The 12,545-nt window shown below is 40.6% G+C and overlaps 1 protein-coding gene across 1 annotated transcript in view; it reads left to right on the plus strand.

Moving 5' to 3' along the window:
• psmd3 (proteasome 26S subunit, non-ATPase 3) overlaps window positions 1-12,332 on the plus strand; it is a 33,733-nt gene extending 21,401 nt beyond the window's left edge. The window contains exons 8-12 of the mRNA XM_073071460.1: window positions 7-126; window positions 3,848-3,951; window positions 4,232-4,387; window positions 4,828-4,878; window positions 11,975-12,332. Of these exons, the coding sequence (XP_072927561.1) occupies window positions 7-126; window positions 3,848-3,951; window positions 4,232-4,387; window positions 4,828-4,878; window positions 11,975-12,052 (509 nt within the window). The 3' untranslated portion in view covers window positions 12,053-12,332. The remainder of the gene's footprint in view (window positions 1-6; window positions 127-3,847; window positions 3,952-4,231; window positions 4,388-4,827; window positions 4,879-11,974) is intronic.
• Window positions 12,333-12,545: the final 213 nt, after the last annotated feature.

The raw sequence follows: 12,545 nt of genomic DNA on the forward strand, positions 1-12,545 counted from the left end.
CCTCAGCTGTGCGCACTGGGAACTTGGCAAAGTTTAACCAGGTGTTAGAGCAGTTTGGAGAGAAGTTTCAGACTGATGGCACCTACACACTGATCATCCGCCTGCGACACAACGTCATCAAAACAGGTCAGTATTCCTAGGTGGAAAGTTTACCCACAGCAGCTTCTTTTGATCAGTTTATTCAATGCCAAGTCCTGAAAACAGCTAGTTGTGATTAATTAAAGTATCTTTGCTCCAAATTTGATGAATTTACTACATGATCATTGTCTGTCTATCTTGAACAACTGGGAATCAATTTCATGCTAAGATCGGTCATATCTTGGGGTTCCTTAATTGAGTACAAGTTTTACTTAAGGTGGTGCTAAGGTTAAATAGGTAGTTCATACTGATTTTAACTAAAGTTATAGATAGGAAACTGTGATTGACTTCAAGTGACCCTGAGAAATAGAAGGAAAGATAAGCCAGAGTTCTTAATTCTGTACTTATATGCAGTGATCTTGGTTCCAGAGAGTCTATATGTAACACTATACAAATATTAGGGCACATTTGTCTTTCTAAGTAATATTGCTAGTCATTAAAACTCAAGAGTACAAGAGGTTCTGCAGATCCCTAGCACATGTGAGACTACAACATAGCTACCCAAAGCTGGCATTTTCACTCATAGAGAACACAAGTCTGAAGATGTGGGAAATAGTTTACTTCAATGGATGCACTTTCAGAGCACAGACAAAGGTACTGATTATTATAATCTCATTTTAAAGATGATCGTAAGAAAAAACAGCAGCCCCTTCACTTTGCATTACAGATAATAGTTTGTTGGAGTCAATATTTAAATTGTATCAAAACTGTTCATTTAAATAGTGTCTGATTATGCAATATCCGAGTTAATTCGCTGTATAATAAGGACTCAAAATTTAATTTCACACGAAGGAAAGTTGAATTTATACAACACTTGTGGATTGTAATTGATTCTGAAGCTTCTGCTCAGTTGGCTTCCTGTTCTGTTACCTTTTTTTCTCTCATTCTGTCATAATAAATTAGTGACTGTCATTTGAATTTTTGTTTTTACAAGCTGAATTACCATTTAGTTTATTTTTGCTAGTTTGCTGCTTGTATGGTGAGTGGCAGCAGGAGTCACGGTCACTAATGGGGCAATTGTCTAGTTATTAAAAATATATATAATTTTTCTGTGTGGTCACTTTCTTCATGACGTAAGGCAGGGGTGTCAAACTCATTTTAGGTCACAGGCCGGATTGAGCAAAATGCAGCTTCATGCGGGCCAGATCAGTCGGACGCGTGCGAACGCAGCTTTTGTTGCCTCCGTTTTTTCAGCCTGCTCTCATGTGTCTCAGTCTCTGCTATAACTACAAAGTGTTTCACTTTACAAATTCTGTTTCTTATGAAGAAGACTGCCGAATAAACACTAAAAACCCTGAAAACCTAGTACCTGAATAAACTCAGCATTAGCCATATCATACGCTATAGGCGCTTCGATTACTGGGGCCAGCTTTAATAGTAATTACCGTAGATTCCGTACTACAGAGCGCACCTGATTAAAAGCCGCAGGCTCTAATTTTAGAAAGAAAATCAATTTTGTACTTGTACAAGCCGCACCGGATTTTAAGCCGCAGGTGTCCCACGTTGTAATATGAGATATTTACACAGAAAGATATTACACGTGAGGATTTTTTAACTTTTAATTAAATCCATATGGTAACATAAACAAATACATATTGCAAATGCTTTTTTTCGAACCGTGCCTGTAACACGGCTACTTTTAAATATACATACGTATCGGTAACACACAAATTACGTTGCGTATACTTTTTTACTGAACAGTGCACGAACAACATTCCAATATCTCCTAACGACTGGTAAAAAAATATATACTGCAGCCTACCAGGAAAAGTTATTGATCGCCTTTAACTTAAAAGCAGCGTTCTCGCGCGGGTCTAATGCGCTCGCCCCCACCTTTCCGTTTATCGCAAACCGGTATTTCCCACAAGACGCGGCGAAACCGGATGTGACGTCATAGCATCCCGGGATGTAGTACAGAAAACAAATATACTTAAAACACTTCTAACTTTAACTAGAAAATACTAACAAATGAATTACTAAGCGAAAATATTATAAACTAAATAACTGCCATAAAGGCAGCACAATGCTTTTCTTCGAGTGTTTTCCATGTTGATGAGGGTGAGTACAAATGACTGATTTACAATAATTTAATTGTGAAAGTGCGCTTGATTTATCGTACAATTTCATTGGACCTCTGTGAACTACTCATCAATTTTATTGGTCTACTGTTACGAGGCAAAATGTTTTTGGCGGCATGAAAAAAACCCATGCATTAGCCGCACCGTAGTAAAGGCCGCAGTGTTCAAAGCTGTTCAAAGCGTGGGGAAAAAGTAGCGGCTTATAATCCGGCATCTACGGTAGATATTATCTCGCGGGCCAAAGATAATTCCACCGCGGGCCTTGAGTTTGACATATATGACGTAAGGGTATGATCCCATTTCCCAACAATGTAATGGATAGATTTTTAGATTTTGCTAAAAAAAATCCAAATAATAGTTACCAATGACACTAAAATGTGTGGTAATATAGTCAGTGACGAAAGTATCAAGAATTACAGTGGGATTTTGGTCAGCTGGATAAGTGGGCTGAGGAATGGCAAAACAGAGTTTAATTCAGGTAAGCGTAAAGCATTTTGAGAAAGTGAAATCAAGGTAGGACTTAGTGAGCAAAAAGGCCCAGGGGAGTGTTGCAGAACAGAGGAACCTTGGAGTTTCTCTGAAAGTGGAGTCACAGATAGATAGGGTAGTGAAGAAGGTCTTTGGCACATTGGTCTTCATCAGTCAGAATACAGAGTGTAGAAACTGGGAGGTTATGTTGAGTTGTACAAGATGTTGGTGAGGTCATACTTGGACCATTGCATTCAGTTTTGTTCACCCTGCAATAGCAGAGATGTTATTAAACTGGAAAGAGTGCAGAAAAGATTTACAAAGATACTGTCACAACTTGAGGGACAGGGTAATTGGGTGAGGTTGGACAGGCTAGGACTTTATTCCTTGAAAGGTAGGAGATTGGAAGGTGATCTTATAAAGGTATACAAAATCATGGAGGCATAGATAAGGTGAATGAACTGAGTTTTTTCCCCAGGGTTGGAGAATCAAGAACTATAGGACATAGGTTTAAGATAAGAGAGGAGAGGTTTAATAGGAATCTTGGGGGCATCCTTTTCACCTAGAAGGTGGTCTGTATATAGAATGTATGCCAGTGGTAGTGGTTGAGGCAGGTACAATAACAGATTGTAAGAGAAAATTGAGCAGTTATATACATAGAAAAGGTTTAGAGCAAGGGTTCCCAACCTTTTTTATGCCATGGACCAATACCATTAAGCAAGGGGTCCATGGACCCCAGGTGAGGAACCCCTGTTTAAGAAGGACTTTGGCAAATGGGACTAACTTGGTTGAGCTGCTTGGTTAACATGGAACAGTTGAGCCAAAGGGGCTGTTTCCATACTGTATGACTGAGAAAGGGCAGGAGCACATTGTGAGTTGGAGAGGCCAAAGCAGATTTAAGAGCCTGAGAGGTGAAAATAGTAGGGTGCTAAGGCAAGATCCCAGAAGTAGTAGAGGTACAGGAAGAAACTTGGACCAGCTGCACATGTTCACCAAACTGTAGGACTCTGCTGCAATGACTTGTACACAAGTCTGTCTCCCTTTGTTTAACCACACTCTGTTCAAGAAGAAAATGTAATGTTTTATTCTGCTTATAAAAGTATAATGGATTTTTAAAGAATAAGCTTAAACAATTTTAATACCCTTTTTTCCCCTCTCTGCAGGTGTAAGGATGATTAGCTTATCTTACTCCCGCATCTCTCTCTCTGACATTGCACAGAAGCTCCAGCTGGACAGCCCTGAGGATGCAGAGTTTATAGTTGCCAAGGTAATCTGAACAGGAGAGAAGAAACAAAAGTACAAAGAAAATTCTGCCCATTGGTTTCTAGTAATATGTGCTAGATACACAACGTTCATTTGGGATTGTGCTTATTAAGACCTTGCCTGGTCAAGTACTCTTATGACCTAGTCACTTTCTCAGTTGAAGTGATATCTTAAGAAATAATGCAATCTTGATGCTCTTGTACTCCAATGTGAGGCAGACTTTTCAAAAGCAAAGAGATAAAAGTTGGGGAAATAACTTGAATCTGTTCTTTTTCTTTAACCAGGCCATTCGTGATGGAGTGATTGAGGCCAGTATTAACCATGAGAGAGGATACGTACAGTCTAAAGAGACGATCGATATTTATGGTACAAGGGAACCGCAACTGGCCTTCCACCAGAGAATCTCCTTCTGTCTGGATATCCACAACATGTCTGTCAAAGTATGGCACAAATCTCCACTGTGATTTTTCTATGGTTCCATTGAATTGACTTTTTGAAATGAGGGTGTTGTGGAAATCAGTTTGAGATTGAAATAAAATCAGAACTCTCACTGGTTAGTTAGATTGATATGCAAGACAATCTTAGTTTAGAATTGAAGGTCAGTTTTTCTTCCAGCTCAATTATTGCATAGATAGACAAGGGACTCCAAGTACATTGAGGAAATGCATCCAGAGAAGCAGATTATATTAGAGAGATTGTACACTTTCTGATGGAGGGCAGCAGGTCTGAGTGGAGGCCAGAGTTTAATGCTTTGCTTTGGCTCTAGAAATAACTGAGTGTTGCTCAGGGCATGTCCAAAACATTGTTGATTGTTGACATTATTGTGGGTATCCATTATCTTCAGTGCATGAAAATCTCATTATTCTACTTTGATTTACAGGCAATGCGATTTCCACCCAAGTCATACAACAAAGACCTGGAGTCAGCAGAGGTGAGGTACCCATTGAAGAAAGTGTCATGTTAATATGGGGGAAAGTATTTGAAACTAATGAGAGATAGATATCAGATCACCTGGCAGATGTACTAATTTCAGAGTTTGACTAAGAAGGTACATTTCTGTGAGGTGATTAGGATATATTATAAAGTCAGCATAGTGGATATTACCTACCTGGAGGCATTGTCCTACGGACTTGATTTACAAAGTTCATTCCCAAAGGATTCCTGTCAAAAGTTTTAGGCAGGGTTCCAATATAACTAGAATGTACTCAAGAAAGTTAGTGGAATGCAAAAAGGAGTCTCAACTGTTATAGTCACAGAAAAGTACAGCACGAAAAGGTCATTCGGCCCATCTAGTCCATGCTGAAACATTTGGGCTGTCTACTCCTATCAATCTGCACTGGGACCATAGCCCTCCATACCCCTACCATCAATGTACCTATCCAAACTTCTCTTAAACATTGAAATTGAGCTCACGTGCACCACTTGCGCTGGAGCTTGTTCCACACTCTCACAACCCTCTGAGTGAAAAAGTTTCCCATCATGTTCCTCTTAAACTTTTCAGCTTTCACCCCTGACCTCTAATTGTAGTCCCATGCAACCTTTGTGGGAAAAGCCTGCTTGCATTTATTTTATCTATACCCTTCATAATTTTGTATATCTCTATCAAATCTCCCCTCAATCTTCCATGCGCCACGGAATAAAGTCCTAAACCATTCAATCTTTCCCTATAACTCAGGTCCTCAAGTCCTGTCAACATCCTTGTAAATTTTTTCTGTTCTCTTTCAATCTTATTGACATCTTTCCTGTAGGTAGGTGACCAGAACTGCACACAATACTCAAAATTAGGCCTTGTACAACTTCAGCATAACATCCCATCTCCTATTCTCAGTGCTTTGACTTATGAAGGCCAATGTGCAAAAAACTTTCTTTACAACTCTTTATGCAGTCCTGGGTAGGTCTGTAGTCTAGTGTAGTTTTTTTTTCTGTGTTGCTTCTTATGTAGTTCAGTCTAGTTTTTGTACTGTGTCATGTAACACCATGGTCCTGAAAAACGTTGTCTCATTTTTACTATGTACTGTACCAGCAGTTATGGTCGAAATGACAATAAAAGTGACTATCTACCTGTGATGCCACTGTCAATGAATTATGGCCCTGTATTCCCAGATCCCTTTGTTCTCCACCACTCCTCTGTGCCCTACCATTCACTGTGTAAGACCAAACCAGGTTGTTCCGACTGAAGTGCAACACCTCACACTTGTCTACGTTAAGTTCCATCTGCCATTCTTCCTGCTGCAAGCCATGATAGCCTTCCTCACTGTCCACTACACCCACAGTCTTGATGTCATCCGCAAATTTGCTGATCCAGTTAATCACATTATCATCCAGATCATTGATTTAGCTGACAAACAACAACGGACCCAGCACCAATCCCTGCGGCACTTCACTAGTCACAGGTCTCCAGTCAGAGAGAAAATTGTCTACTACCAGTCTCTGGCTTCTCCCACAAAACCAATGTCTAATCCAGACTATTACATCATCTTGAATGTGAAGCAACTGAACCTTCTTGACCAACCTTCCATGCAGGACCTTGTCAAATGCCTTGAAAACAATAAGCACTGCCTTGCCTTCATCAACTTTCTTGGTAATGTTCTCAAAAAGCTCTAAGATTGGTTAGACTCAACCAACCATGCACAAATTAGTCCATGTCTATCCAAATATACATGTATCCGGTCTCGGAATACATTACAGTAACTCCCACTACTGATGTTAGGATCACTGCCTGTAATTACCTGGTTTATTTTTAGAGCCTTTTTTAAACAGGTGGAACAACATTAGCTATCCTCCAATCCTCTGGCACCACGGTGATTTAAATGGCCAGAGGTGATTTAAATATCTCTGCTAGGGCCCCTGCAATTTAGACCATAAAACAAAGGAGCAGAAGTTGGCCATTCGGCCCATCGAGTCTGCTCCGCCATTTTATTATGAACTGATCCATTCTTCCATTTAGTCCCATTCCCCCGCCTTCTCACCATAACCTTTGATGCCCTGACTACTCAGATACCTAGCAATCTCTGCCTTAAATACACCCAATGACTTGGCCTCCATTGCCGCCTGTAGCAACAAATGCCACAGATTCACCACCCTCTGGCTAAAAAAATTTCTTCACACCTCTGTTCTGAATGGGCACCCTGCCATCCTTAAGTCACGCCCTCTCGTACTAGACTCCCCCACCATGGGAAACAACTTTGCCACATCCACTCTGTCCATGCCGTTCAACATTCGAAATGTTTCTATGAGGTCCCCCCTCATTCTTCTAAACTCCAAGGAGTACAGTCCAAGAGCGGTCAAACGTTCCTCATATGTTAACCCTCTCATTCCCAGAATGATTCTAGTGAATCTTCTCTGAACCCTCTCCAACGTCATCACATCCTTCCTTAAATAAGGAGCCCAAAACTGCACACAGTACTCCCAAGTGAGGTCTTACCAGTGCCTTATAGAGCCTCAACATCACATCCCTGCTCTTATATTCTATTCCTCTAGAAGTGAATGCCAACATTGCATTAGCCTTCTTCACTACTGACTCAACCTGGAGGTTAACCTTAAGGGTATCCTGCACAAGGACTCCCAAGTCCCGTTGCATCTCAGAACTTTGAATTCTCTCCCCATTTAAATAATAGTCTGCCCATTTATTTCTTCTACCGAAGTGCATGACCATACACTTTCCAACGTTGTATTTCATTTGCCACTTCTTTGCCCATTCTCCCAATCTATCCAAGTCTCTCTGCAGACTCACTTGTTTCCTCAGCACTACCGGCCCCTGCACCTATCTTTGTATCATCAGCAAACTTAACCACAGAGCCATCTATTCCATAATCCAAATCGTTGATATGCAATGTAAAAAGAAGCAGCCCCAATACGGACCCCTGTGGAACACTACTGGTAACCGGCAGCCAAGCAGAATGGGATCCCTTTATTCTATTCCCACTCTCTGTTTCCTGCCAATCACCCAACGCTCTATCCACGTATGTAACTTTCCCGTAATTCCATAGGCTCTTGTTAGCAGCCTCATGTGTGGCACCTTGTCAAAGGGCTTCTGAAAATTTCTACACTTACCTCCCACAGGATCCGAGGGAACACCTCACCAGGCCCTGTGGATTTGTCTACACTAATTTGCCTCGAGAGCAAACAGCTCCTCCTCCTGTAATCTGTATAGAGTCCATGAAGTTGATGCTGCTTTGCCTCACTCTGTGTCCGTATCCTGAGTTAATAGAGATGCAAAAAATCCATTTAAGATCTCCCCCATCTTTTTTGGCTCCACACGAATTACCATTCTGATCTTCCAGAGGACCAGTTTTGTCCCTTGCAATCCTTTTGCTCTCAACGTATCTGTAGAATCCCTTAGGATTCTCCTTCACCTTGTCTGCCAGAGCAACCTCAGGCCTTAAGTGTTCTCTTATTCCATAAGTACCTCATTTGTTCCTACTTGCCTATACTTGTTGTGTACCTCCTTTTTTTTCTCTTAACCAGGGCCTCAATATCTCATGAAAACTGAGGTTATCTTTACCTGTTAGACCTGTTAATATTTACATTTTATTCTGACAGCTTTGTACTCTTAAAATTTCACTTTTGAAGTCCTCCCACTTACCAAGTACACCTTTGCCAGAAAGCAGCCTGTCTCATTTCACACTTACCAGATTCTTTCTGATACCATCAATATTGGCCTTTCTCCAGTTTAGAATCTCAACCCACGGACCAGACCTATCTTTTTTCATATTTACTTTGAAACTAATGGCGTTATGATCACTAAATGCAAAGTGTCCTCCTGCATAAACTTCTGTAGCATTCCCAGTCTCATTCCCTAATAGAGGATCAAGTATTGCACACTCTCTCATTGGGACTTCTGTATTCCATCTAGCCCTTTTAGTGTATGGCAGTCCCAGTCAATATGTGGAAAGTCAAAATTACCTCTTATAACAACCTTATGTTTCTTGCAGAAATCTGTGATCTCTACAAATCTGATCCTCTAAATCCCACAGATTCTTGGGAGATCTGTAATATAGCCCCATTAATGTGGTCATAACTTTCTTTTTCCTCAGTTCCATCCATAATGCCTCACTAGATGAGTTCTCCAGTCTGTACTGACTGAGCTCTGCAGTGACATTTTCCTTGACTAGTCATGCTACCCCTCCTCCTTTATTCCCTCCTGTAATCAAGTCTCACTAATGGTTACACTATCATAATTCCATGTGTTTATCTATATCCTGAGCTCATCTGCCTTTCCTACGATACTTGCATTGAAATCTGTGTAGCTCAAGTCTTTAGTCGCGCCATGCTCAGCCTTTTGATTCTTGGCTTTGTCTGTGGTCTTAACATCTGTCTCCAAAACCTCTCCACTATCTGTTCTGGCACTCTGGCATTAATCTGTATGATCTGTTTAGTTCTGGCCTCATTAGCACGTGGCATGGGTAGCAATACTGAGATCACAACCCTGTAGGTCCTGCCCTTTAACCTAGCACCTAACTCCCAGAACTCGCCATGCAAAACCTCGTCACTCATCCTACCCAGGTCATTGGTACCTACATGGACCACAACTTCTGGCTGTTCACCCTCCCACCTACGAATGCTGAAGACTCGATCTGAGATATCCCAGACCCTGGTACCCAGGAGGCAAAATACTATCCGGGAATCTTGTTCTTGCCCACAGAACCTCCATTTTGTTCCCTTAACTAATGAATCATCTATCACTACAGCATGCCTATTTTCCTCCCTTCCCTTCTAAGTCACAGAGCTAGGGCCAGTGCCAGAGACCCAACTACTGTGACTTTCCTCTGTTGGGTCATTTCCCTCCCTCCCCCTCTTCCCCCACAACAGTATCCAAAGTGGTATATCTGTTGCAATGGAACGTTGTGGAATGGCGTTGGAGCGATTGGTTTTGACTTTTTTTGAGTCTGTGCATGACAGCAAATTGGGTACCATGAGCAGAAAATTGCCGATGGAGTTTAAAATGGCCAAAATCACATGATTAGATGGAAGTACATAAATAGGGTGTTTAATCATCTGCAAAATCCTGTGAGGACTGGGTATAGTTAGATTATTAAAGGGAACAGCTAGAATATTGCATGTAGAGCTATAGATTTAACTGGAGCTAATTTTGAAGTTACATCTAGGTTAATAAGGTTAGAGTGTGTATTCACTATTGGGAAATGTCTCCAGGCCATCCCCAGGTAATGAACGCATTGTTTTTACAGTTGTGCTTAGATTACTTTTGTCCATAAGTAGGAAAGGACACACAAGAATTACTCAATATTGTCACCGTTATCTCAACAGTATTGTAATGAATGGCATCAAAAACACAAGATTGATGAGAAGGAACAAATGGAGAGAAGGGGGAAACTTTCTGCCATCATAGGAACAGAAGCATACACACATTTGACTTTTGATTTTAAGATTAAGAATTCATTCATATCTGTGGTGTTGAGAACTAGGGGTGACTTGCAGAATTATTGTAAGATATGATAATTCTTGACTTTAGCAAAACTGAAACATGAGGAAACTGCACCCTGTGGCCCAATTGTATTTAAGATTTTCACAAATATGGAGAATTGGGATTAAGAAAAGTTCTACTAGCATGGAATTTGAGCTGATGATGTAATTTAAAGTTGAATTGAATTGACTTCATATCTTACATCCTTCACATACATGAGGAGTAAAAATCTTTACGTTACATCTCCGTCTAAATGTGCAATCATAGTAATTTATAATAAAAAGAACAGTCAGTGTAGCATAGAAATACACTCAAATCAGTGTGAGTTAATCAGTCTGATGACCTGGTGGAAGAAGCTGTCCCAGAGCCTGTTGGTCCTGGCTTTTATGCTGCGGTACCTTTTCCCAGATGGTAGCAGCTGGAACAGTTTGTGGTTGGGGTGACTCGGGTACCCAATGATCCTACGGGCCCTTTTTACACACCTGCCTTTGTAAATGTCCTGAATCATGGGAAGTTCACATCTACAGATGCGCTGGGCTGTCTGCACCACTCTCTGCAGAGTCCTGCGATTAAGGGAAGTACAGTTCCCATACCAGGCAGTGATACAGCCAGTCAGGATGCTCTCAATTGTGCCCTATAGAAAGTTCTTAGGACTTGGGGGCCCATACCAAACTTCCTCAACCGTCTGAGGTGAAGGAGGTGCTGTTGTGCCTTTTTCACCACACAGCTGGTGTGTACAGACCACGCGAGATCCTCAGTGATGTGGATGCCGAGGAACTTAAAGCTGTTTAAAGTTAGGGCAAATGAAATTTGGAAAAGAAACTTATTAAAAAAAGAATAAATTCTGAAATAACTTAAGTATGATGAAATAGAAAACTTCAGCATGCTTTTAATAAGGGAAATTTGAGGGCATGTTGGCATCAAATGGGCTGGATTTAACCTTCCAGAGTGCATTACAGAAGCTGGTAGCTGAAGACATGCTGGTTCCTTCAGCTGAGACATTGAACCACATCCCAATTTCCAGTTTTGGCAATCTTGAGCAAATTTTATTGATTCCCTTGGCACAGTTTGGATTCTGATATTGTTCTAGCCAGCAATTTTTAAAACATTTTATTGAGATACAGTGTGGAATAGGCCCTTCCGGCCCTTTGAGCCAGACCGCCCAGCAATCGCCCCACAAGATCACGGAGATTGTACAAACTCCTTACGGACAGCGATGGGAATTGAACTCGGGTCACATGCACTGTAAAGCTTTGTGCATATTCTCCCCTAATTCACTCTAGCCAAAAGAACAGATCAATTGATCCAAATTTTCTTGTTGATTTTGGTATCTATCTGCCTATGAAGCTATTGCCATGTTAAATGAACCACTGCATAACAACCACAAACCATGACTGTTCATTTCCCTCTATAGATTACTACCTGATTTGCTGAATTCCTCCAGCAGGTTTTCTTTTGCTCCAGATTCCAGCATATCTGTGTCTCAAGGATAATAATTTATTGTATGGGAAGTGTGGTACAATGTTATAATACTTTATAAATGTGAATTTGTTGAGAATTTATGTGAATACTTGGCACATACTTTTAAATCTCTTCCTTACAGGAGAGGCGAGAACGAGAGCAACAAGATCTGGAATTTGCTAAAGAAATGGCAGAGGATGATGATGATGGATTCCCATAAGGCTGTGCAGGATTAGTTCTGAAAACATTTCAAAATTATGTAATTACCAATAGTAACGATAAATAAAGGAAGAAACATGGAATCTTTTTAAAAGATTCAAGTCTTTTAGCATGTTTGAGAATGGGATTATTGTACTCTGCCCTGTCCAGATTTGATAATGTTTACCTGCTTTTATTTTGCTATTTTCATGGTTGTTTTCCTAGGAATGGCTACCTTTTGTCCCTTTATACCATGTAAACAATTATGATAAACATACGGTCAATAAAACTAATATCACAAACTTATGCTTTTACTTGTGTGTAGACTACTGAAACTATAAAAATAAATTAAGTCCCAATTTTCACTGGACAAACAAATCTGGATTGCTGATCCAGATGTCTGTTCAAGTCCCATCACTCCAGGTGTAGAACACTTAAATTAATTAAATAAATCTGGAATTAATAAATAAGAATCAGTCATCATGATCCTGGAGAGATCTGATGTATTGTTTAAA

Source organism: Hemitrygon akajei, chromosome 18 (genome assembly GCF_048418815.1).
Source record: "Hemitrygon akajei chromosome 18, sHemAka1.3, whole genome shotgun sequence".
NCBI lineage: Eukaryota > Metazoa > Chordata > Chondrichthyes > Myliobatiformes > Dasyatidae > Hemitrygon > Hemitrygon akajei.